Raw genomic sequence first — 22,469 nt, 5'->3', positions numbered from 1 at the left:
CCAAATAAAATATCTTGTAAAACATTTCATAGAATACAAGTGTTTCCCCTATTCCCGTTTAGATAACTTTTACAAAATTAATGAAAATATCTAAATTTGCTTTTTATTTCTCTTAATATTTATATTTTTCTTAAAATAACCCAAAAATTAAATTTTTATAAGTCCACCATTTTCTTTCCCTTACCCAAATTAATGATAGTTTAAAAATTGAATTTAGCTAATATCTGAAATGAACATGTCTATCAAACAGGAATTAAAAAACTAATAGAAAACAAAAAAATAACACTTTTTTTTTTGGAAATTTTTCAAAATTTATTTAACAGGTATAAAATGTGGGATTAACTTTAACTTTCAATACAATTTATTTGAAAACAAATATTTGTCATTCAAAATGTTAGAAAAAAAATAGTCAAAGTTTGTGACACTTCGTTGTTGTTGTGCTTAGCTAGTGAAAGTAGACTTGTTCGATTTTGAAAAGTAGTATCGCGTTTGGTGACAAAAACTTATTGTCCTTCGGTGAATCGCAACATGATCCTTCTTCGCTCATTTTTCGAGTGTGTCTGCGTAAGTTTGGTTGTCTTTTATCTAGCTGGATCCTCTATCTTTTTTTACAATATAAATATATAAAGATAGAAAAAAAAGGTTGACAAAAAAAAAAATATATATATATATATATATATATATATATATGGAAAAAAAGGAGATTTAGCATCGACCTTGATTATTGGGCCACTCGTTTTGACTATTATTTCACATACAGATCGTGAACTCACCTTTACACTAATCAATATTATACTTTGTTAAGCTTATAAATTTTAGTATTTTACACATAAACTACACAACTTGGACCTCGAGAGCGCTCATGCCTAGTACGGGAAATATTCGCATGTGAGGCACATCATTCGTCAGTTCCCACGTGCTAAAGAAATAAGGTCGCGCCGACACATACTCAAGCAACCCTTCTATAAAACGGAGTCCTCATAAGTTATAAGCCTAAAGAAATCATTCAGCACTACATCAACACTTTCATTTTTTCTCGGAATAAGAGAGCAAGAAAATGGGATCTCATGTCGTTCCGAACGCACAAAAGCCACACGTAGTTTGCGTGCCTTATCCGGCTCAAGGCCACATCAACCCTATGATGAAAATGGCTAAACTACTCTACGCTAAAGGCTTCCACGTCACCTTCTGCAACACCGTCTACAACCACAACCGTCTCCGCCGGTCCCGTGGACCTAACGCCGTCGACGGGCTTCCTTCTTTCCGGTTTGAGTCCATCCCTGACGGTCTACCGGAGACTGATGTGGACGTCACTCAGGACATCCCTTCCCTTTGCGAGTCCACGGCAAAGCACTGTCTCGCTCCGTTCAAGGAGCTTCTCCGGCAGATAAACACCAACGATGATGTTCCTCCGGTGAGCTGTATCTTATCCGATGGTTGTATGAGCTTTACACTTGACGCTGCGAAGGAGCTTGGTATCCCGGAGGTTCTTTTCTGGACAACCAGTGCTTGTGGCTTCCTGGCTTATCTAAACTACTATCGTTTCATCGAGAAGGGATTAGCGCCGCTAAAAGGTCAGTACGCTTATGTATTATTATTATTTTCTACATCAATGATATTATCCGTGTTATAATATTAAGTTTAACGCTGAAACTAGAAACCACGAGATCATCAGTGTATTTTACGCGAAATACACACGAATCAGATTAGTCACGGTGAACAAGTTGTTATAGCTAGCTTTTATCTATGTGATTTCGTAATTGGATTATTATAAGTTTTCGTATTTTACCAAAAAAGAGGACCTCAGAGATTCCCCAACCATGCTTAATTATATATACTCCAAAAAAGAGGACCACAATTGAGATAACTTGATACATGCATTGAAACAAGACAAAAAAAAACTATGCAAATTTGGGTTCAACTTCATACAGCGTCAGCGTCAGCGTCAAACCCCAAAAAAAAAAAAAATCATATATTTTTTAATTCTTCGATTCCCCTATTTGAGGCACTGAAAAATCACGATGATTGCGAAACATAATTAATAGTCGTATATGGTGGTTCCCCTACTGAATTGTTGTTTTAAATTGTTTATATATAACTTCAAGTTAGCTAGGATAACTTCAAGTTAGCTAGGATAACCCAACAACGACAGCTAAAAATGATAATTGGGAAAAAATAAATTTATAACTAGATAATTTAAAATAAAAATTTTAAAAGCCAAAGAGAAAGTAAACTCTTCTTTTCTTTTGTTTTCTGACATATGAAAAGTAAACTCTGTATCATTTGTCTGACATTGTTGACCTATAATAATATTTTGGTGACTCTGATCTTTATACCTAGATTAAGACCCGTGTTAGAGCACGGATTGAAATTCATTTTATTTATATTGTATTGTTTATATAAAATATAATTTATGTAATTGTTTTTAAATATTTTTTTGGATATAATATTATGCAATAAAATCATATGCTAAATATGAAGGCTTGAAAAAAACACATATTTTGTAAGTTTTATATTGTTAATGATTTTAGATAAGTATCTATACTATAACACTGGTTAAATTTTATTTCGTAATCTATCTTGTAACCCACTATTTAACTTGTAACCAATCGATCTATCAATTTCGTAATCTATATTTGGTTAACGTTGTGGTCTATCGATAAAATCTGTGGAAAATAAATTTGTAATATTGTATTTAAATATCTTTGGAAACAACATGATATATGACTAAAATCTTCCAAAAATACAGTTTGGAATATCCATGATTTTATTTGTTACCATTAATATATCAATTATCAATTTGGAATATACTTAATATTTAGTTGTAACTATTAATATTAATATATGGATTAATCTATAATTTATCTATAACCTATTTGCAAGCACTTGTAACCATTTATTAAAAATATAAAGTCTACAAAAACTATGTTGTGTTTAAAACTAATATTGTTGTGGTGGATTTGGCAGATGAGAGTTACTTGACCAAGGAATACTTAGACACTGAAATAGATTGGATACCAATGATGAAGAACCTAAGACTAAAAGACATCCCTAGCTTCATCCGAACTGCTAATCCTGACGACATAATGCTCAACTTTCTTATCCGCGAGACTGAGCGAACCAAACGCGCTTCAGCTATCATTCTCAACACGTTCGATGATCTCGAGCATGACGTCATTCAATCTATGCAATCAATTATACCTCCGGTTTACTCTGTTGGACCGCTCCATCTACTAGAGAAACAAGAGATTGGTGAGGATAGTGAGATCGGACGGATGGGATCGAACCTGTGGAAAGAAGAGACGGAGTGTCTGGATTGGCTAGATACAAAAGCTCGAAACAGTGTTGTTTACGTTAACTTCGGGAGCATAACAGTGTTGAATGCAAAACAGCTTGCGGAGTTTGCATGGGGTCTGGCCGCAACGGGAAAAGAGTTTTTGTGGGTGATCCGGCCAGATTTAGTAGCCGGGGATGAAGCAATGGTTCCACACGAGTTTTTAACGGAGACGGAAGACCGGAGGATGTTGGCAAGTTGGTGTCCTCAAGAACAAGTCCTTTCCCACCCAGCCATTGGTGGTTTCTTGACGCATTGTGGGTGGAACTCGACGTTGGAAAGTTTATGTGGCGGAGTTCCAATGGTGTGTTGGCCATTTTTTGCAGAGCAACAAACAAATTGTAAGTTTTCTTGTGACGAATGGGAGGTTGGGAATGAGATTGGCGGAGATGTGAAGAGAGAGGAGGTTGAGGCAGTGGTTAGAGAGTTGATGGATGGAGAGAAAGGAAAGAAAATGAGAGAGAAGGCCCAAGAGTGGCGGCGCTTGGCGAAAGAAGCGACGGAGCATAAACATGGTTCTTCGGTTGTGAATTTTGAGACGTTTGTGAGCAAGGTTCTTTTAAAGGAGTAGCGACTACAAGGAGACATGATGTTATATTTTAAACATAAAATGATTTTAAAAATATTAAATATGTATGCATATATACTCTTCGAGTATTTGTTTTAATATTTGTCAATCGTCCGTGGTGAAATCCTAAATTAGCAATTTGGATACACATTTCTGAAATCCTAAATTAGCAATTAGCAATTTGTGTGTGTGCAATGCGTTTTCTTTTCTTCCGCAACAACGTTGATGTTGCGATTAAATCAAAAAAAAAAAAGTATGTCAAATTGACCAAGAGAGTACGTAGTACGTTTACATTATAAATATCAAAATGGTTAAATGTGCCATATGCGCTACATATCAAGACAAACAAAACGAAAAAAAAAATATTCTTCTTTACAGTTATTTATAATACCAATATCCACGTACTATGGGTTGTTTTTCTGTACAGTTATTTATACCAATATCCACTATGGGTTGTTTTTACGGACCTCTACTCTGGTGTAAAACAACATTCTCTTATCTACCGCTAGACCGAACAAGTCGAACAAACCAAGGATCAAGATCCAACAAACCAATAGATTATTTGTATTATTCTTGCATCAACTTCTAAAAAGATATAAAAGTCCTGTATGAGTGTATGTGGTTTTTTTTAATAATACATCTGAGTTTTATGACACTTACAAAACAATTCGAAAGTATACAAATGTCTAGTCTAGTATGCCTTTATATGGCATGGAATTACAATATTCTACTAACAAGTAATGATATCGACATTAGTGCATGGATCCATTTATTAGCCTAGTGTGTTTACAAATCAGTACCGATCACCGAGTCATGTCCACTGTCCACTTCCATCAATATTAGTTTCCTGGCAGAGATAATTATAATAATAAAGGCATCTTCTTACCGTTAGCTACAATAAACTCATCTTATACTGGATCTGATTGGTAACGTAGCTAAAGCTGTACAGGAAAGCTGTAAGCTTTTACGGAATAGTGAAAAGCTGTAAGAAAAAGCTATATATGAAAGCTGTACAAAAAAGCTGAGAGTAAAATTTTTAATAAAGTTGTTGGTAAAGTTTTTGTGATTGGTAAAAATCAAAACTGTACCATTTGTAAAGCTTTGTTTGTGTGTACCAATCAGACACACTATTAGATAAACCAATATTATTGTCTTTTGTTAAGCGAATAAATTTCACACATATTAAATACACAATTTGGCGTCGATATCGCTCATGCCTGAATCCTGATAGAGGAGATCTTCGCATGTGTGACGCAGATCTTTCGAATATTTTAGATTACTAATAATAATGGTGGATTGGACAGATTACCGTTACATGTCTAAGGAACATCTTGACAAAATTATAGATTGGATACCTTAATTCGATGAAGAATCTTAGGTTAAAGGACATCCCTAGTTCCGTACCACAAATACTGACAACATAATGCTCAACATCTTAACACGTTTGATGATCTCAAGCATGATGTTATCCGGTCTATGCAATTTTTTTTACCTCTCGTTTATTCGATTGCACCGCTCCATCTCTTAGTGAACCAGGAAATCGTCGAGGCTAGTGAAATAGGACGGTCGGGATTAAATTTGTGGAGAGAGGAGATGGAATGCTTGGATTGGCTCGATACTAAAACTCCAAATGATGCCAATAAACCCTTATATAATTATTGTTTGTTTTTACTGTTTGTATCCAGTGTCAATTGCTACAAAATCAAAATAAGTGCTTTGGCATTATGTTTTTTTTTTGGTTAATACCAAAATATAGCTATACAGCCATACCAAAATATGACATGTTTATGTTGTGGCTTCCTATAATTATTGATAATGTTTGAAGATTGCTTTGCTTTGCGTTCTCGCTTCTTCTTTGCGTCTTGTTTGTGCTATAGAGAAGCTAGTAGGGCTATTGGCTTCTGGTGTAGTATTGAATGGTTTTATTTTGCTCTGAGCTGCTGACTTCGAGGATGAACTTGGTTAGAGGGAGCTTGCACTTTTTGCATTATGGTGTGTGAGGTTCCGTTCTGAGAAAGTTCATGGATTGAAACGAAGAAACAATCTCACATAACGCAGGGAGAGTTTGTAATCGATGTTTTGGAGTCTTACCGTTGACAGCTTGGTCTCGGGCCTCCTGCGAAAGGTTTCTATAGCTAATTATTAGTCGTAACAAGGTTTCTTACAATCTGCATCAGCCTTTCTCCTTTTGCAACTCATTTGGGAAGGACATCATAAACGTCATCGCTTCATCTTGTTTCCAAAGCTTTTTGGCTTGGTTGAGTAGTTGGACCGAAAACTTGGTTTAATTACCGTATTATGCTTTCATGTTTTTTAACCTTTTTTGCCATGAAACCATATGTATAGGTTTCAATTCTTTGAATTGTAACCTAAACTTTTTTCATTTTTAATGAAATTTTTACAATTTAGCAAAAAATATATATATATATATATATATATTTCACATTAATTTTAAAACATCTTTTTTTGGTTTGATGTATGGAACCAGTGACATATACGGCGAAATCTGTCTTTCTTTTTGTGCAAAGTTTGGAATCTGACTATATATGTTTTTTTTTCTACCAAACCAATATACAATAATCAGCTAATTAAGTTGACAAAAAAAAGCTGAAGGTTCAAATACAATAACTTTACATTTTGCCAGCAAAAATACCTTTTTTATTTTTTTAAATGGTTTTATTATCTGCTTGAGTATTATTTTTTTCTTAACATGCTATCAATTAGACATATATAGTCTAATTTATAAGTACAATGTAAGATTTTTAAAATAGTCGAATTTATTATATTAAAGAATATCAAAGTCGACATATTATATTATTCCGTTAGGGAGAAGAAAAAGAACATGACAAGAGTCGAGACACAGAGCCATCTTTATTTTGGCAGTCATGCTAAGTTATGAATTTGGTTGAGAAAAGTAATAAAAGTGAATTAGCTTCTTTCTCTCTGATTGGATGAAGAGAAAGAGAAGGAAAAAATGTCAAGATTGTACAAGTTGAAGTTGAAGTTGAAGTTGGAGTTGGAGTTGGAGTTGATCATGAAGATGACGTTAACTCTCTGCTGTTCGTTGTTGTACTTTCAGGTGCATCCGTTGGATCGTGTTCTCCTCCTTCTGAGACTTGTTGTGGTGCGTGTGATTCTGAAGTAAAATAGAACATTAACGTAATAACTTTAGACATAAAATATAACAAAATAGTCAATCCGCACATAGNATATATATATATATATATATATATATTTCACATTAATTTTAAAACATCTTTTTTTGGTTTGATGTATGGAACCAGTGACATATACGGCGAAATCTGTCTTTCTTTTTGTGCAAAGTTTGGAATCTGACTATATATGTTTTTTTTTCTACCAAACCAATATACAATAATCAGCTAATTAAGTTGACAAAAAAAAGCTGAAGGTTCAAATACAATAACTTTACATTTTGCCAGCAAAAATACCTTTTTTATTTTTTTAAATGGTTTTATTATCTGCTTGAGTATTATTTTTTTCTTAACATGCTATCAATTAGACATATATAGTCTAATTTATAAGTACAATGTAAGATTTTTAAAATAGTCGAATTTATTATATTAAAGAATATCAAAGTCGACATATTATATTATTCCGTTAGGGAGAAGAAAAAGAACATGACAAGAGTCGAGACACAGAGCCATCTTTATTTTGGCAGTCATGCTAAGTTATGAATTTGGTTGAGAAAAGTAATAAAAGTGAATTAGCTTCTTTCTCTCTGATTGGATGAAGAGAAAGAGAAGGAAAAAATGTCAAGATTGTACAAGTTGAAGTTGAAGTTGAAGTTGGAGTTGGAGTTGGAGTTGATCATGAAGATGACGTTAACTCTCTGCTGTTCGTTGTTGTACTTTCAGGTGCATCCGTTGGATCGTGTTCTCCTCCTTCTGAGACTTGTTGTGGTGCGTGTGATTCTGAAGTAAAATAGAACATTAACGTAATAACTTTAGACATAAAATATAACAAAATAGTCAATCCGCACATAGAACTTATTTGTTTGGTGGCCCCTCTGCAAATAAGTTTGGATAATTGCTTAAATAGAGTCTAGAGAGTGGTCCCTTGTGAGCTGTGTGACTAGATCTTGGGAATCAATAATATAAAAAGGTGACAGAACTTTTTTGAAAAAAAAAAAAAAAACAAGAAGGGTGACAGAACTCACATGCAAACACTATTGGTTTATAATACATACATACATATATATAAAATGCATGACCCATGATGGAGGATCGACAGAGGTGAGGAAAAAAAATTAGACAGCTCAGTTCACATGGACATGACGCAATTATATATGTCCCATGTGCCCAATCATTCACTCTTTTTGGTATTTCATATAATCTTCCGTACTATATATTGATATATATATATATACATCTCACTAGCTCTTGTTTTACAAAACGTATTATTTAAAGGTTGTGGGATATCTATGTTGTTATGATGATGAATGTTATTGCACATTGGAACATGCATGGTGATTAAACATCGTTTGAGAAAATACAACGTTGAAACATAATTGGAAGGAAAACAAAATCAATAATTAAGACTTACCCGTGGAAGAAGATAGTGGGCCTTGGGAAGTAGGGGCATTAGAGGAAGTGGGAGCTTCGACATTGGATGGGTAGATTAGGTAAGAAGAAGCAGAGGGTAAACGTTGTTGCTGTTGTTGATGATGATGATACTGGTAGTGTTGATGATGATGAGGATATGGTCTAGGGCTTGGAGCTTGGAGGTAGTAGTAAGGGGAAGGCATGATGTTGGATGATGATGGTGACGTTGCTCCTGCTCCGTACATTTGCTGTTGATAGTATTGAGCCTGTTGGAGCTGTGAGTTGTATAGCGCCTGCATGTAAATATTTCAGAGCTGAACATATTATATATCAATTAATATATCACCAAACTGATCAAATACATTCATGATAATCTTAAGTCCATAATTTCTTATTTTTGATTTACTCTATATTTCTTCTAAGACCTTAATATACGATATCCCTACTCATTTTGTTATCTAAGCAAGTTTTCTAGGTACATTCATAGCCTCTAGAAGGATACCACATTTTCCTAGTAGATATATATATATATATATACCATTGCATGTGTCTGTAATTGTATATGTACTATGTATGTCATATGGAGAAAGAGAGAGAATGAGAGGAGATAGAGAGAGGGACTGACTTGGTGGTACCCATATTCAGAATTGTAGGTGTACCTGAAAACAAGAGAATTAAATGATGCTAAACCAATTAGTCTATATATTCACCAAAATACCGAAAACAATTCTAGTTAATTATTTTACCTCGACAAATTTAGTGCATGCAAAATTCATCGAGAGACAAATGTACTCTTTGTATACATACATGACATTGACATAATTTCACTATTATTGTTGCGACGTTGGTCCGACTAATCTTCATTACATAATATGCTTTTTATAGGGACAACTAGCTAGCTAGCTAGTATATTGATAAAAGTGTATATATTATGAACATGATATTTACAGGCTGACTCCAACTTGCGCAAATTGAAGCATTAAATATCATCTTCTGCCTCTTACCATTTCTATCGCATTGGACCATTTCCTTGTCTAAGCAAAATTTATAAAAAAATTTACACCCTTTGGGTTTAAATATATAAACCCATTAATTTTAAGTTATAAATCATTCTTGCTTACCCATATGACGGATACATGAGCTGGGCAGTTGCAGCCTGCTGCAACGGAGCAGCCATCCCAGTATAGTCTGATTGTCCACCGCCTTGATATTGACCAGGGCTTCCTCCTTGGCCTCGCCCTATGCCATCAATGAGTAATAACAAGTTTTATTTGAGAAGAAAAAAAAAAATATTACATTGCTAATAACATTATCAAACAATGTAGCATTTTTTTTCTTGTTTGCATATCACATAAGTAACCCCATTTTTAGGTATGCAAATACAAAGAAATTGACCGATATCCCCAATATAAGATTAAAAACTGATGAATTTACGTTTTGAAAACATAAAATAGATCATCATATTCATCATCGTATTAGTTTTTAAATCTTCTCAAAACAATCCCATCAAATTAAATAATATATTTAGCCATATGTTGCCAAAAAAAAAAAAAGGTTCAGCCAAATGGGTAAGAAATCTTTTATACATAAAGAAATAGACCGATGAGATGATCATCAAAATTGAGATTCAAAGAAAAGTAAATTGAGTTAACGAACCTCGAGGCGTCGATGGTCGTGGCCGTCCAAAAGACGCAATATTGCAATTGGCCTTTCGTCCATCGATCACAGGGTTGGGATCAGCGACCGCTCTAGTCGCGGAGTCCGGCTCTCGAAACGTGACCTGGAGGACCACGGATATGATGACGTGGTCGGGGTCGAGAACAAAGAAAGAATTAAAATGGTGGAGAGATATGATAAAGAACTTACGAAACCGTAGCCTTTAGATTTTCCGGTAGTCTTATCGGTGATGATGACGGCTTCAAGAATCTCACCGAACTGATCAAAGTGACGGCGCATTTCATCGGTCGGAGTCTCCCATGCTAAACCTCCCACGAACACTTTGGTGTGAGTCGTGTCTCCGAACGGTGATCGGTAATAGCTCGTATTAGACATATATTTTTGTAAACTGTTTCTTGATTTGTTGATGATGATGGTTGTTATGAATGATATACACCGATAACAAAAAAAAAATGAATTGAATAAAATTAAATGAATGAATTATATGAAAATGGGGTCTGTCTAATTAAAACATGAGCCAAGAAAGAAAAGAAGAAAAGATTGTAAATGAGGGAAAGTTAGCTCCTTTATATCGTCAAATCCCTCCGAATAAACGACTTTTTCATAATTTGCTCTCTTTATTTTTTTTTTTATTTTTTTTTATTTTATTGGTTGCAATTTGCAACTCTTAAACGGTCCCGTTTAGAGATAGAGAGACAATGTGACTTGGCGAGAGTTAATGTAAGATTTTATTTGGGGTTTTGTAAGAAGAGTGACAAGGCAAGCACTGAGTATGTCTTCGCTGTCTATATAACTTGCCAGGTTTTAACACTATATCTCTTCCACAACTTTTTTCCCTCCTCCATTAAAATACCTTCTTTAATGTTTTCTGAGTCCAGAAGAATAATATATTTCAAAAAGTCGTAAGATCAGCAACCCTATTCCATAGATGGTTAAGTACTGCGAATGATTTAGCATACTGCATACCATGCAGTTTCGATATAATTTGCATAGGACGTCACTCGAATACCCATAACTAAAAGTTGGTTTGTGGTTTAGTGGAAAGTAATAGTCGATTTATTAGCATTCACAATTAAAAGTCTAGATCTAATTATACCAAGATTAAAAAAGTAGTTTGTATATGGTTTTTAAACTAGAAATTAATAGACTAAATCTTAACCATAAACCCTTCAAACTAAACATTAATTTAATCCTAAAAATTAAACATAAAGTCTACAAACTAATAACATATACATATTCTTAACCCGAACCCCCACATAATCAAAAAATTTAAACCCTTAAATTTGTAATTGGTGTATTTTCCATTTTTGATATAGATTTTAAATTCCTTTCTTAATTATTACTAGCCAAATAAAAAGTAAGTACTATGTGTATCAATGATTAGATAAATTCTAATGACGATGATTATGCCGATCGGATTTGTTATGACTTTTTACGATTAGTGGAAGTCCATTGTTATATCCACCAAGCCATAAAAAGTAAAAATTGGTGAAAAGATAGTTTTGAAGTTTCAGTATATATATCCCTGTAGAGATTTCTCATCCCCATTTACGATAATGACTATTAATATTATACTATAAAAGACGGAAATATATTGATATATTACAAGTGAGTAGCTATAAAAAATCATTGAAATTCCCATCCAATTGTTTTGAACTTTAAAATAATTAGTGTCAAGCATAAAATTTAATGGAGCATTTGATACGAATCAACTACATTTCTACCTTTTGATCCTTTTTGAATTCAATATTGAAATACTTAGATATGAAGTTAGAGGTTTGACAAGCTATTGTGGTATGTAAGTATATAAATATATAATATATGAGAAAATTATATATATGGATTTTTTTCGGAACTAACTATCAAAGAAATATATTTTCTTTGCATGCTACATGCATAAAACGTTCGTGTAGTAAGAAGAGTTGGATAAGCCTATAAACATGTAGTTGTAAATGTAGTTGTAATAAAGGAGCTATATATGTGAAAGTGGAGGGCAAAAGAATTGAGATTCTGAGAAGATGACACGATGAAATGAGCAGAGAAACAGCTTTTACATATTCTACCGCACGCATGCACGCACCCAGTAACGACCATCCCTCTTTATATCCCTCTTCTTTCCTATTATTAAACCCCACTATCATCTACTATATTTCACTCCCGTATGCATTTGTAAAATATCGTTATGTATATATATATATATATATATATATATATTGAGCAACATCAGAATGAATAACTGTGTAGTTGACGATACAAAAAAAAAAAGGATTGTCATTTGCCAGATCAAACTTACGTTTACATTGGTCTTCATCTGGTTTTGTTGAAAGTAATGTGAATCACGGCGCTAGAAAAGTAGCAGATATTAAAGAGAAATTTACATGAAAATGTTGGTAAATGACAACATTTTCATTCAGCCAATACAAATATTATTATTTGTTTGGTAATAAAAATAAGAATAGAAAAAGAGAAGAAAAAAAAAACAGCTGGAGTTGAGTTTAAAGAAGAGACAGAAGAGAATCCGTGAACTGGCAGATCCTTCCACGTGGAACTCTCCTTCTGCCATTCTTTTCTCTCCATTATCTAATCTTATTTAGCTCTCTCTCTCTCAACTCTGATATTACACTTATAAACAAAATGAAATAAGAGAAAAATAAACATAATGTTCTACACTTGGATAGACCTTACAAAATAAATCAAGCAACGAATATGACCAGTGAACTTTGTATTTTCAAAGACTTTCTTAACAAATCTTTTTGTAAGGATAAATGTTTGTTTCACTATGTTGGTAAGAGTTTTTGGGAGATTAACGAAAACCACTTGAAAAGAAAATTAATATTTATGTATATTTTATCATGATAGTTAGATAGATTGTTCAGCAAATTATGATTTTGTATAAATTAGTCTATTTTTCAATCAATCAAACTGAGAGAAATTATTTTATTATTAAAGTTTTTTTTCCAAATCTATCATATCTAGCTATATATATAAAAAAATTGAGTTTTTCTATATACCAATAATAATTTGGACCAATATTTAACCAATTATTCTCAAAAATAATAATAATTTACCATCTTTAAGCATCATCAAATCTTTCATCTTGGTATATGGTTGCTCTTTCAGATAACATTGATAATAACATCTACAAAACCAATAAACAAAAATCAGTCTGGACTTAGTTAGAATGAAATTGAATAGATTAATATTAAAAAAATTACAATGATTTTTGGACATTGGACTTCTCCAACTTTATCATCTATCTGCCTAATAATGTCTCGGTAAATCTCTGTTTCTTCATCAAAATAACGTTGATATATTAAAATCTAATTAATAAAAACTAGATTCTATTTATATAATGATTACTAATTGGAGTTTTACTAGTGATTTTGGTGGTTAGAAAAATTGCTAATCAGAGCATGAGTGAGAAGATACCATGACCATGACCAAGTCGTTGCATATGGACGGACCTGTTGTATGCAATAGCATTGTTGATACTTGATAATTTTGATATGGTATCCATTAGGCAAAACCAGGAAAACTCTCTCGGGCACAAACATCGAAGTCTCCATTCCGCTAAAGTTTTCCAACGCCGGCACAGCTTTAACTTGTCGGCGTTGGACCATCTCTTTCGCTGCTCTTTTTAACTTTAGTTTTTCCACTTTTAATTTTCTCGTTTTGCTTTTTATCCCTTTTTCAAAACCTTTTAAACATCCAAATCTCAATAACTAGCGACAAAGGAAGGAGGTGGACTTTGGTGAACTTCTTCCTCCTTTTTCCACTTGTACCATCCTCGATGGCGGATCCAAAGACCACAGATCTGTATCTTCCCAAAACCGGTTTCCTCCATGGGATCCATGCCTCAGCCTTAACACATTCTTCAAACCCTTTTCTGTTGAAGTCCCGTTCACCGGAGATGTGGAGCTCACTGCAAATCCCGAAATCATCTCTGTTGAGCCACCGCAACATCTTCTCACCATGGCCAACCAATTCGAATTTAGGTTTTGGTCTAGCAGGCCTTGGACTTTCTGTTGGCCCATTAACAATATCAAAGCTCAAGCCCATGAGGTATCTTGTCTTAAAACTTTTGCTCAGCCTATTACTGATGGCACTTCTCCCTTATAGTCTTTATAGCGATGTCATTGAGTTGGTTGTACGCGCATTATTCTGGATCTTTAGTCCATAGCAAATCCTCTATTTCTACATTGGGTCATCTACTATTCAGGGTACTTGAGTGTTTGTCTCTAGTTCATAGTAATGATTTTGATTTGAAGAAGGTTGGCATTATGACCCCGCATCCAAGGAGCGAGGGTTACCAAAACTTCTCCAAACTTTCAACCCCGTCTCATCGAGTTTCTGAGCCTAATCGAGTGATAATGCACAACATATGGGATATTACTATGGAACACAAAAATTTGAGGAAGCACGACATTATGGTTTCCTCTCCAAGGAGAGGGGACTACTGAAGCTTTCCCATCTTCCCCTGACAACCGAATCCACCCCTGGGAAAACCAACTACTTAAGAGGTGAGTGTCGAAGCTTCTTGTGCTGTGATTTGTTTGTACTGGTCGGGTTTTGGATTGTCCTATCTAGACCTATGAATGACAATGTGGTATCAAACTCAACTTCTCTAGTTCCAATCATATCTGCTTGGTCAAGTCGTGGACTCCTTGGTAGCAGTATATTGTGTTCTTCAGAATGGTCTGAGCTATATCCTTGTCGAGGCCAGCCTATTAGCAGTGTTCGGATGCCTTCATTGCAGAGCTTTATTTTGGAATCTGATCCAACAATCTGCTTGAAACTGAAGCTTACATCCATTGTTCCCAATTGCCACATCTCACCAAACGCTAGGAAGCTCGGGTTTGTTATCATAACTCAGGGTCAAACCGGCTGCAAGCTTTGTGTGAAACACCTTAACCTCCATGGCTATGAGCTTCATGTGAGGGAGGACTCACCTGCTTTGCTACGGTTTGACACCCAACTCTTGCGATCCCCGGTTGAAGCTCCTTCTAGAGACATGAGGTTCGGTCTTAAAATGCTGAAGGACTTTTCTCTAATTACTTTACCTCTCATGTTGGCAAGACACCCGTCTAATGTTACCCTTGTGGAACACTCTTTTCAAAGCTCGATTGCGTCACCCGCTAGAGCCATTTATGATCACTTGTTGGTCAAGGATTTTGCGAAGCCTGTCTTGATGGTCGAATCCACTTTGGTCCTAATAGATTCTTCATATATTGTAAAACTTCCAAGAGTTGAGAATTCCTTTTAAAGTTCATGGAACCCTTACCCTTTCTCTCTTTTGCTTAACTTGCTGTATGTTGTAAGAACCCACCTCTTTAAGAAGCTTTGATTTGAATGAAAATTCACTTTGACAAAAAAAAAAATAATAATAATAATTTTGATATGGTTTACTCGATTACCATCAAAATTACAATTTATAAACTTTGAAAATCAATTCTCTAGTGTCAACATTTATAATTGAAATGTAAACATTTTTCTTTCCAAATTTGATTAAATAATCAAATATACAACATTTTTGAGACAGTAATCTCGTAATCGTAAAAATTTAAAGCGGTTTTGGCATAACCGGTTTAAACTGAAAATTAGATATAAACCGAACCGAAAAGCTAAGAGCGAGAATTAAAAAAGCAAAAGAGAAGGAAGAAGAAGGCTCTGAAGTTATCGGAATTTTCGAAACCGTGCCGTTTTGCGTCTGACGTGTTCACGGCGGCGACCTCAATGGACGACGGAGACGGTGGTGCTGGTAACCGTTTATCAGCCGAATCTTTGCCGTTAATCGATACGCGTCTCTTGTCTCAGTCTGAACTTCGCGCTCTCTGTCACTGTTCTTCTCTCTCTCCGTCCTCTTCAGCGTCTCTCGCTGCTTCCGCCGGTGGAGACGACGATTTGACACCAAAGATCGATCGCTCCGTCTTCAATGAGTCCGCCGGTAGCCGGAAACAGACATTTCTCCGTCTCCGCCTTGCGCGCCACCCTCAACCACCGGAACCTCCGTCTCCGCAACGTCAAAGAGACGATTCCTCCCGTGAAGAACAGTCGCAAGTCGCGTCGCTACTCAGATCTCTGTTTAATGTCGATTCGGTTCAGAGTAGTAAAGAGGAAGAAGACGAAGGAGAGGAAGAAGTCGAAGATAACGAAGGTCAGATCCATTATAACAGCTATGTTTATCAGAGACCAAATCCTGATTCGGTTCAGAACGTTCTGATTCAGGGAACCTCCGGGAATGAAATCAAGCGGAAGCGAGGACGGCGGCGGAGGATTCGTAACCCTAGCGAAGATACGGAGGTTTTGGATTTAACGGGTGAAGCATCTGTAGATATCTCCATGGATTCAAATCCAGCCAAGAGAAAGAGAGGTCGTCCTCCAAAGAATAGAGATGGTTTCAATCAGCCAGCAGTGAACTTGGAGAACAGAGAAGGTACAACAACAATGGTGGATGTCTCTGCATTGGATAAGGAGGAGTTAGTGAGGTTGGAGAACAGAGAAGGTACAATGGTTGATCTTTCAGCATTGGCTAATGTTTTAGAGGATCCATATGAAGAAGAGCTGAGGAGGATCACGGTTGGGTTGGAGACAAAGGAAGAGATCTTAGGTTTCTTGGAACAATTGAATGGTGAATGGGTGAATATAGGGAAGAAGAAGAAAGTTGTGAGAGCTTGTGATTTTGGGGGATACTTGCCTAAAGGATGGAAACTTATGCTCTATATCAAAAGGAAAGGTAGCAATTTGTTGCTGGCTTGTCGCAGATACGTAAGGTATTATAATGTTTTCAGCCTACTGTTGCCTTTAGTTGTCTTCATTGGTTCTGTTTATCATGTCTCTGTTCGTAGTTGGATTATGAGATTGACCTGAAAATATAGCATAGTGTTTGATAGTCAGAAACCGAGTTTGGTGGTATATAATAATAGTGTTTCAGTTCTGCTGCTAGACTTTTGATTTATCCCTCTTGTTTACTTTTTATCTTCTTGAACATGATAAAATATGTTTACAAGACTTAAGGGGTGCTAGTGGAATTGCCTATCCGTGTGTGTATTCTTTGCCGTTCTAGGATTCTAGCTGCTGTTTATCACTTTTAGTTCATGATTATAAAAAATTTCTCTTTTCTTTTTTTTTTATGATTATACAGTCCTGATGGGCAACAGTTTGAAACCTGCAAGGAAGTCTCCACGTATCTGCAATCTCTTCTTGTATCCCGAAGCAGGAACCGGCTCAATTCTTTACAATCCGACAACAAAACTCTAGGACAACAACCAGTGATGGCTAACAAATCTTTACTAGGTAACGCTGATACCATTGACTTGCCTGTTCCAAACTCTATAACAAACCNCGAGATCGGAAGAACAGTTGGTGGTGATGTGTTTGAAGAAGCGAAAGGTGTAGAAAATGGCGATGTAGCAGATCCAGTGAAAACAAGTCTGGTGGAGAAAGATAATAATAATGCAGATTTTCTGAATGGAGACGACAACGATGATGATAACATGGAGAATTTGGCAGCTCTATCGAACCCAAAAGATCAAGAAACAATGTCGAAAGGCCTGTCGACAAAGAGTGAGGAGCAACAACAGTATTTCAGCTCACAAATCCACTGAGTTTCTGTGACCAGTTCGTTTACCTGGAACAAATTGTTTTCCCATTATGTTATGTTCCATGCAAGACTAAAGCATGTTTTAGGCTTTTTTTAGCTAAACTACAGGATACATATAGAATTTGAAAAGGTCAAATGTACAAAACAAAATCGCAGAAACCAAATTTTTTTTCTGAAGTCTTTTCACGTCACGAACTTATAGTTTAATTAACAGATAAATCTGATTAATTTTGTAATTGCGTTGACATGAAAATATGGACATGTGTATGATTTGGGTTTGGTGTTGTATTAAAGAAAACGAACAAACCCATAGAAGTGGGACAAAGAGGACATGTCTTTCTCCGATTGTCACGTAAGCGTAGTAGTTAACCTTTTACGTTATTGACTTAGCAGCAGCACAAAAGTGTTGCTTCGAATTTTGATTCGGTTTAATTTAAAGGTTCTTTCTGTAGAAAAACAAAACCTTTGAGGTTCTTTTGTAATTTCTAAAACTTTAGGTTCTGAGTTTGTTGACTGAAAAAAAGTAGATCCAACGGCCAATATTTATAGGAGGAAGAGAGAGAGCATCCTAGGGTTACTTAACTTAGTAATCTCGAAATCAATCAAAAATCAAAAGCATCCCATTTGATTCATACTTCTGAGAGACAGAGAGAAGAAGAAGAAGAAGAAGAAGAAGAAGGAAAAAAGCCATGGAGAATGAGAGGGAAAATCAAGTTTACTTGGCCAAGCTCTCTGAGCAAACCGAAAGATACGATGGTACTTTTTTTTTTTTTTTTTTTTTTTTTTTGGATCTCTCTCTGTTTTGTGAAAATGTTTCTGAAAAATCCGATCTTTTTTTGTTGCTCCTATCGAATTTATGATTTGGTTTTACATTTCTGTGAATCTGCGTTATGGATTTGTGTGACTTTGATCTAGATTTAGAGATTTAGATGAGCCCTTAAAAGTAAATTTTCTTGTTTTGGTGTTTCTCTGATGATCTGATCAGTCTTGATCTTATGTTCATTTGATTTTTATTCTCATTTTTTTTCGAAGAATCTCTTAGTATGAGTCCATGGTTACTCAAAGATGGCTAGTATGAAAATGATATAGATCTATGTTTTTTCACTTGCGGTCTCGTTTTTTTTTTCTCTTTTGCTTTTGGTTTTAGATTTTTTCAAAGATTGATGCTGAAGAATGGAAAAAAGTTTTTACATCTCTTAGCTAGATCTGATTCTGTGTAGTAATCTAGATTGCAAACCAGCTATATTGTTTACATGGAAGCTAGAATCAGAGATTGGTTTTCTTTGTAAATTGTTGTTGCAGAAATGGTTGAGGCGATGAAGAAAGTTGCTCAGCTTGATGTGGAGCTAACAGTCGAGGAGAGAAACCTTGTATCTGTTGGGTACAAGAATGTGATTGGTGCAAGGAGAGCTTCATGGAGAATACTATCTTCCATTGAGCAGAAGGAAGAGTCTAAGGGTAATGAGGAAAATGTCAAGAGGCTTAAGACTTATCGCAAGAGAGTTGAAGATGAGCTTGCCAAAGTTTGTAATGACATCTTGTCCGTCATCGATAAGCACCTCATTCCATCTTCTACTGCTGTGGAGTCTACTGTCTTTTTCTACAAAATGTGAGTCATCATCCTGTGCTTCTTTATTCTCTGCCCATTTTTTCTTTAATCCCAAATGTGGTATGACCTGAAGCAAATGTAGAGTTGATTTGGATTGGACCATTCTTGTGATTAAGAATGAGATATTGAGGTTTATCATATCCACTTAAATGAAGTTATATCTTTAAGCTCTCACATTGCTACCACTGTTTTTTCCTGAAATGAATTAGATTCATGGTTCTGAGATTCATGAACTTTTTTCCCATAGTTGTTTCACTGTTTTGACTCTACATTTATGATCTTTCTATGTAGGAAAGGAGATTATTACCGTTATTTGGCAGAGTTCAGTTCTGGTGCTGAACGCAAGCAAGCTGCGGATCAGTCTCTTGAAGCATATAAGGTCCTCTGATCATATTTCTTTCTACTCTCTCCTGTGCCTTCTCTCCTACATGTGAGCCCGGAAAAACCTAACAAGAGACCTCCTTATTTTTATCTGGCTATGTAGGCTGCTGTTGCTGCTGCAGAGACAGGTTTGGCACCCACACATCCAGTTAGACTTGGCTTGGCATTGAACTTTTCCGTTTTCTACTATGAGATCTTAAACTCTCCTGAAAGGTTTGTTTCGTTCGCTTATTTCTTGATAGAACATGTCATTGAATCGATATGGTCACTTTCTAACAGTCTGAAACTATGTGTTGTACAGCGCATGCCAATTGGCTAAGCAAGCATTCGATGATGCAATTGCTGAACTCGACAGCCTCAACGAGGAATCGTACAAGGACAGCACTCTTATTATGCAGCTACTTAGAGACAATCTCACCTTGTGGACTTCAGACCTCAATGAGGAAGGAGGTAATCTTATTTTATTGTATTCCCCTAGTTTCCCTAAGAATCTAGTAAGCCTTTTAAATCTTGTTCGTTCTTGAACTGTTAAGAGCCTCAACTTTGAGTGGAAATGTTGTTGATATATTGATGCTCGGGAACTCGAAACCATTAATCTGGATTCTGTCATTTAAGTGTCCTTCATGCATTTATTCCTATGCGCATAGTCGTTGGATTCTAGCTATTTTGTAGGAGATTGTAGCAGAAAACTTAAGCATACTTGTTTCTCTTCCAGAGCTTTGTTGCGTTTGAACAACTTTGAATCTGCAGCTTACACTCAACTTTTTTCTTTTTCCTCTTAGATGAGCGAACCAAAGGTGCTGATGAGCCTCAAGATGAGGTATGAAAAGCCAGTTTCGTTGATATTTAAAAGCTGCTTAAAACGATTATTTATCATCCATTTGATTGATAAATTAGACACTCATGGAAGCACTGAATCATTTTGCAGAACTAAATCGTGAATCCTCTGTGAGAAGAGAAGCGTCTCTTGCTGCATCTTGAATCTTGAACTGAAGATAGTAGTAAGCGCTGCTACTCAGAAGAACGTGTAATTTTAATTTATCTTTCTTGATAATGTTTCAACAAGATCTTGAACTTTCCACAACAAGTATCTTCGACCTTCTTATGATGGTTGGATGGAGTCTGTTTTATGCTTAGTTTGCTTCTTTGTTGTTTGAATTGAGCCACCACCAGGCATCATTTGGGTTTTGTTTATCAGATTATTAGGAGTATCATCGTTTCAACATTACAACAAAAATTGACGAATCTTTCTTATAAGTTCCAACTCGTTGCAAAAGTCATGGAAGTCTTCCATTTTAAAACGCTGTGTATGTTTACTTTCTCCTTCAGAGTTCAGACACATGATGAGTGGAGATGTTGAGGTGACAAAAAATCTGAACCAAACCTGTAGGTAGGGTTAGTCTATCTCTGTCTGGCAAAAGTCATAACGATACCAAACTTCAACTTCATGGCGTGACCGTTTTTGTCTAAATCGGCTAGGACAATAAGCCTAAGGCGGTTTAGTACGCCTCTCTCCCGTGTCTCAAATGTGCTAATGAGAAGAATAGATTGAAATCCTCGATTGGTTCTCTCAACTTATACCCTCAAAAGAGTCAAGAAGGATTCTTTTTAGTATGGAACTCCTACTGGGAATAATGTGGTATGAACCCTCTTATGACGGCTTACAACTATAGTAACCAGTTTTCATAAACTATCTCATCCCACACCAACACCCAACTTAATATATAAATCTTGGTTTCCATTATGTTATAAGTTGAAAACTAATCGTTCCCACCAGAGTCCACACAATCTTTGTATCCGGCTAAGTCATCGACCAAACATATCTATTCCCAGACAGCATTACTACTTTTTGGTCCACCATATCTATTATGCATATGTCTAAACAATCAATTTTTCCGCCGACCTTTATTTAATCCCAAATGACCTGCTCAATGTCAATAAGCATGTATAAAATAATCAATTTCGCCACCGACCTTTTCTCTCGATATATTTTTCTGTTTTCTATATAATCTTTTTATTCATGTCCAATGAATGAATAATAATAAAAATCACACAACCTATATGAAAGAAGACAACTTTCAAATTTGAACTCAAAGTATTCCCATTGGACACTGGATTTTTATTTATTTATTTAAAAGAGAAGTCAAAGTGTGCCAATGAGAAACGACTCATTGCCATAAATCAGCAACAAACAAATGCTGATTATGATTATATGTATCATAAAACTATGTTTTGAAAACGTATTACGTATGTGTACCAAAGAGAGGGATAAAAGAGCAGAGAATGTAAAAAAAAAACCCTGCAACAAGTGAAGATCCCTCAACTATTGGTGAATCGATATATGCCTCCAGAACAAAGCCAAACAAGAATCGATCTCTTCGATCTCTTCTCTTGCAGCCGAAAGTAGAGGCAATTTTTGTTGTTGTTTTGTAAAAAAAAAAACAAAGAAATAAAACGAACTCTGATAGATTAGAATTAGATTAGTACAAAGCTGCTTAGCTCACGAGGATCGTGTTTATATAAAACTAAAAGGGTATTATTTAGCTGTGCTCCTCCAAAACCCTAATTTTCACTGACGTGATCTTCTCTTCTTAACGAATTGGGCCGTTATTTTGTTTGGGCCTTTCTAACCAAATCCACACATGAACTGAAGGTTTCAGCAAAAACAAGTACATTTGAAATCGTCAAAGTACTTGTGTGATCTTGGGAAAGAAAATGAACAAACCATTGACCACGTT

At 35.4% G+C, this 22,469-nt stretch overlaps 5 protein-coding genes across 8 annotated transcripts; 4 read left to right on the top strand and 1 right to left on the bottom strand.

Moving 5' to 3' along the window:
* On the top strand, window positions 748–4,061 carry LOC104740939 (UDP-glycosyltransferase 85A2). Its single transcript, XM_010461686.2, has 2 exons — window positions 748–1,574; window positions 2,968–4,061. The coding sequence occupies exons 1-2, from the start codon at window positions 1,058–1,060 to the stop codon at window positions 3,903–3,905; spliced, it is 1,455 nt and encodes a 484-aa protein (XP_010459988.1). The 5' UTR covers window positions 748–1,057; the 3' UTR covers window positions 3,906–4,061.
* On the bottom strand, window positions 7,492–10,739 carry LOC104740938 (RNA-binding protein 24-like). The gene is made up of 6 exons (XM_010461684.2): window positions 10,331–10,739; window positions 10,121–10,244; window positions 9,586–9,703; window positions 9,090–9,123; window positions 8,466–8,757; window positions 7,492–7,834 (listed from the first exon to the last, which is right to left on the bottom strand). The coding sequence occupies exons 1-6, from the start codon at window positions 10,514–10,516 to the stop codon at window positions 7,731–7,733; spliced, it is 858 nt and encodes a 285-aa protein (XP_010459986.1). The 5' UTR covers window positions 10,517–10,739; the 3' UTR covers window positions 7,492–7,730.
* LOC104740935 lies at window positions 13,521–15,507 on the top strand. 3 transcript variants are annotated; one of them, XM_010461680.2, is made up of 2 exons: window positions 13,521–14,203; window positions 14,413–15,507. In XM_010461680.2, exon 2 carries the CDS (start codon window positions 14,523–14,525, stop codon window positions 15,402–15,404), a length of 882 nt encoding a protein of 293 aa, XP_010459982.1. In that variant the 5' UTR covers window positions 13,521–14,203; window positions 14,413–14,522; the 3' UTR covers window positions 15,405–15,507. The 3 variants fall into 3 exon arrangements, with proteins under 3 accessions (XP_010459982.1, XP_010459984.1, XP_010459985.1); XM_010461682.2 differs by having other exon boundaries at window positions 14,410–15,507; XM_010461683.2 differs by having other exon boundaries at window positions 13,523–14,661; window positions 14,770–15,507.
* LOC104740934 (methyl-CpG-binding domain-containing protein 8-like) lies at window positions 15,766–17,916 on the top strand. Of its 2 annotated transcripts, XM_010461679.2 has the most exons (3): window positions 15,767–16,295; window positions 16,367–16,911; window positions 17,283–17,916. In XM_010461679.2, the coding sequence occupies exons 1-3, from the start codon at window positions 16,074–16,076 to the stop codon at window positions 17,743–17,745; spliced, it is 1,230 nt and encodes a 409-aa protein (XP_010459981.1). In that variant the 5' UTR covers window positions 15,767–16,073; the 3' UTR covers window positions 17,746–17,916. The 2 variants fall into 2 exon arrangements, with proteins under 2 accessions (XP_010459980.1, XP_010459981.1); XM_010461678.2 differs by having other exon boundaries at window positions 15,766–16,911.
* On the top strand, window positions 18,310–20,954 carry LOC104740933 (14-3-3-like protein GF14 epsilon). Its single transcript, XM_010461676.2, has 7 exons — window positions 18,310–18,497; window positions 19,044–19,350; window positions 19,642–19,729; window positions 19,835–19,944; window positions 20,033–20,181; window positions 20,514–20,551; window positions 20,660–20,954. Exons 1-7 carry the CDS (start codon window positions 18,431–18,433, stop codon window positions 20,663–20,665), a joined length of 765 nt encoding a protein of 254 aa, XP_010459978.1. The 5' UTR covers window positions 18,310–18,430; the 3' UTR covers window positions 20,666–20,954.

Source organism: Camelina sativa, chromosome 14 (genome assembly GCF_000633955.1).
Source record: "Camelina sativa cultivar DH55 chromosome 14, Cs, whole genome shotgun sequence".
Classification (NCBI taxonomy): Eukaryota; Viridiplantae; Streptophyta; class Magnoliopsida; order Brassicales; family Brassicaceae; genus Camelina; species Camelina sativa.
The sequence above is the reverse complement of the archived record's forward strand: the minus strand, read 5'-3'. Positions and strand labels throughout refer to the sequence as shown.

Coding starts and splice junctions, on each gene's coding strand:
- LOC104740939 (XM_010461686.2), top strand. CDS start 1,058: ATGGGATCTCATGTCGTTCCGAACGCACAAAAGCCACACGTAGTTTGC. Junction 1,575..2,967: donor GGGATTAGCGCCGCTAAAAG/GTCAGTACGCTT, acceptor TGGATTTGGCAG/ATGAGAGTTACTTGACCAAG.
- LOC104740938 (XM_010461684.2), bottom strand. CDS start 10,516: ATGTCTAATACGAGCTATTACCGATCACCGTTCGGAGACACGACTCAC. Junction 9,704..10,120: donor ACGACCATCGACGCCTCGAG/GTTCGTTAACTC, acceptor TTGATGGCATAG/GGCGAGGCCAAGGAGGAAGC. Junction 7,835..8,465: donor CCCACTATCTTCTTCCACGG/GTAAGTCTTAAT, acceptor ATTTTACTTCAG/AATCACACGCACCACAACAA.
- LOC104740935 (XM_010461680.2), top strand. CDS start 14,523: ATGGGATATTACTATGGAACACAAAAATTTGAGGAAGCACGACATTAT.
- LOC104740933 (XM_010461676.2), top strand. CDS start 18,431: ATGGAGAATGAGAGGGAAAATCAAGTTTACTTGGCCAAGCTCTCTGAG. Junction 19,351..19,641: donor ACTGTCTTTTTCTACAAAAT/GTGAGTCATCAT, acceptor CTTTCTATGTAG/GAAAGGAGATTATTACCGTT. Junction 19,730..19,834: donor AGTCTCTTGAAGCATATAAG/GTCCTCTGATCA, acceptor CTGGCTATGTAG/GCTGCTGTTGCTGCTGCAGA.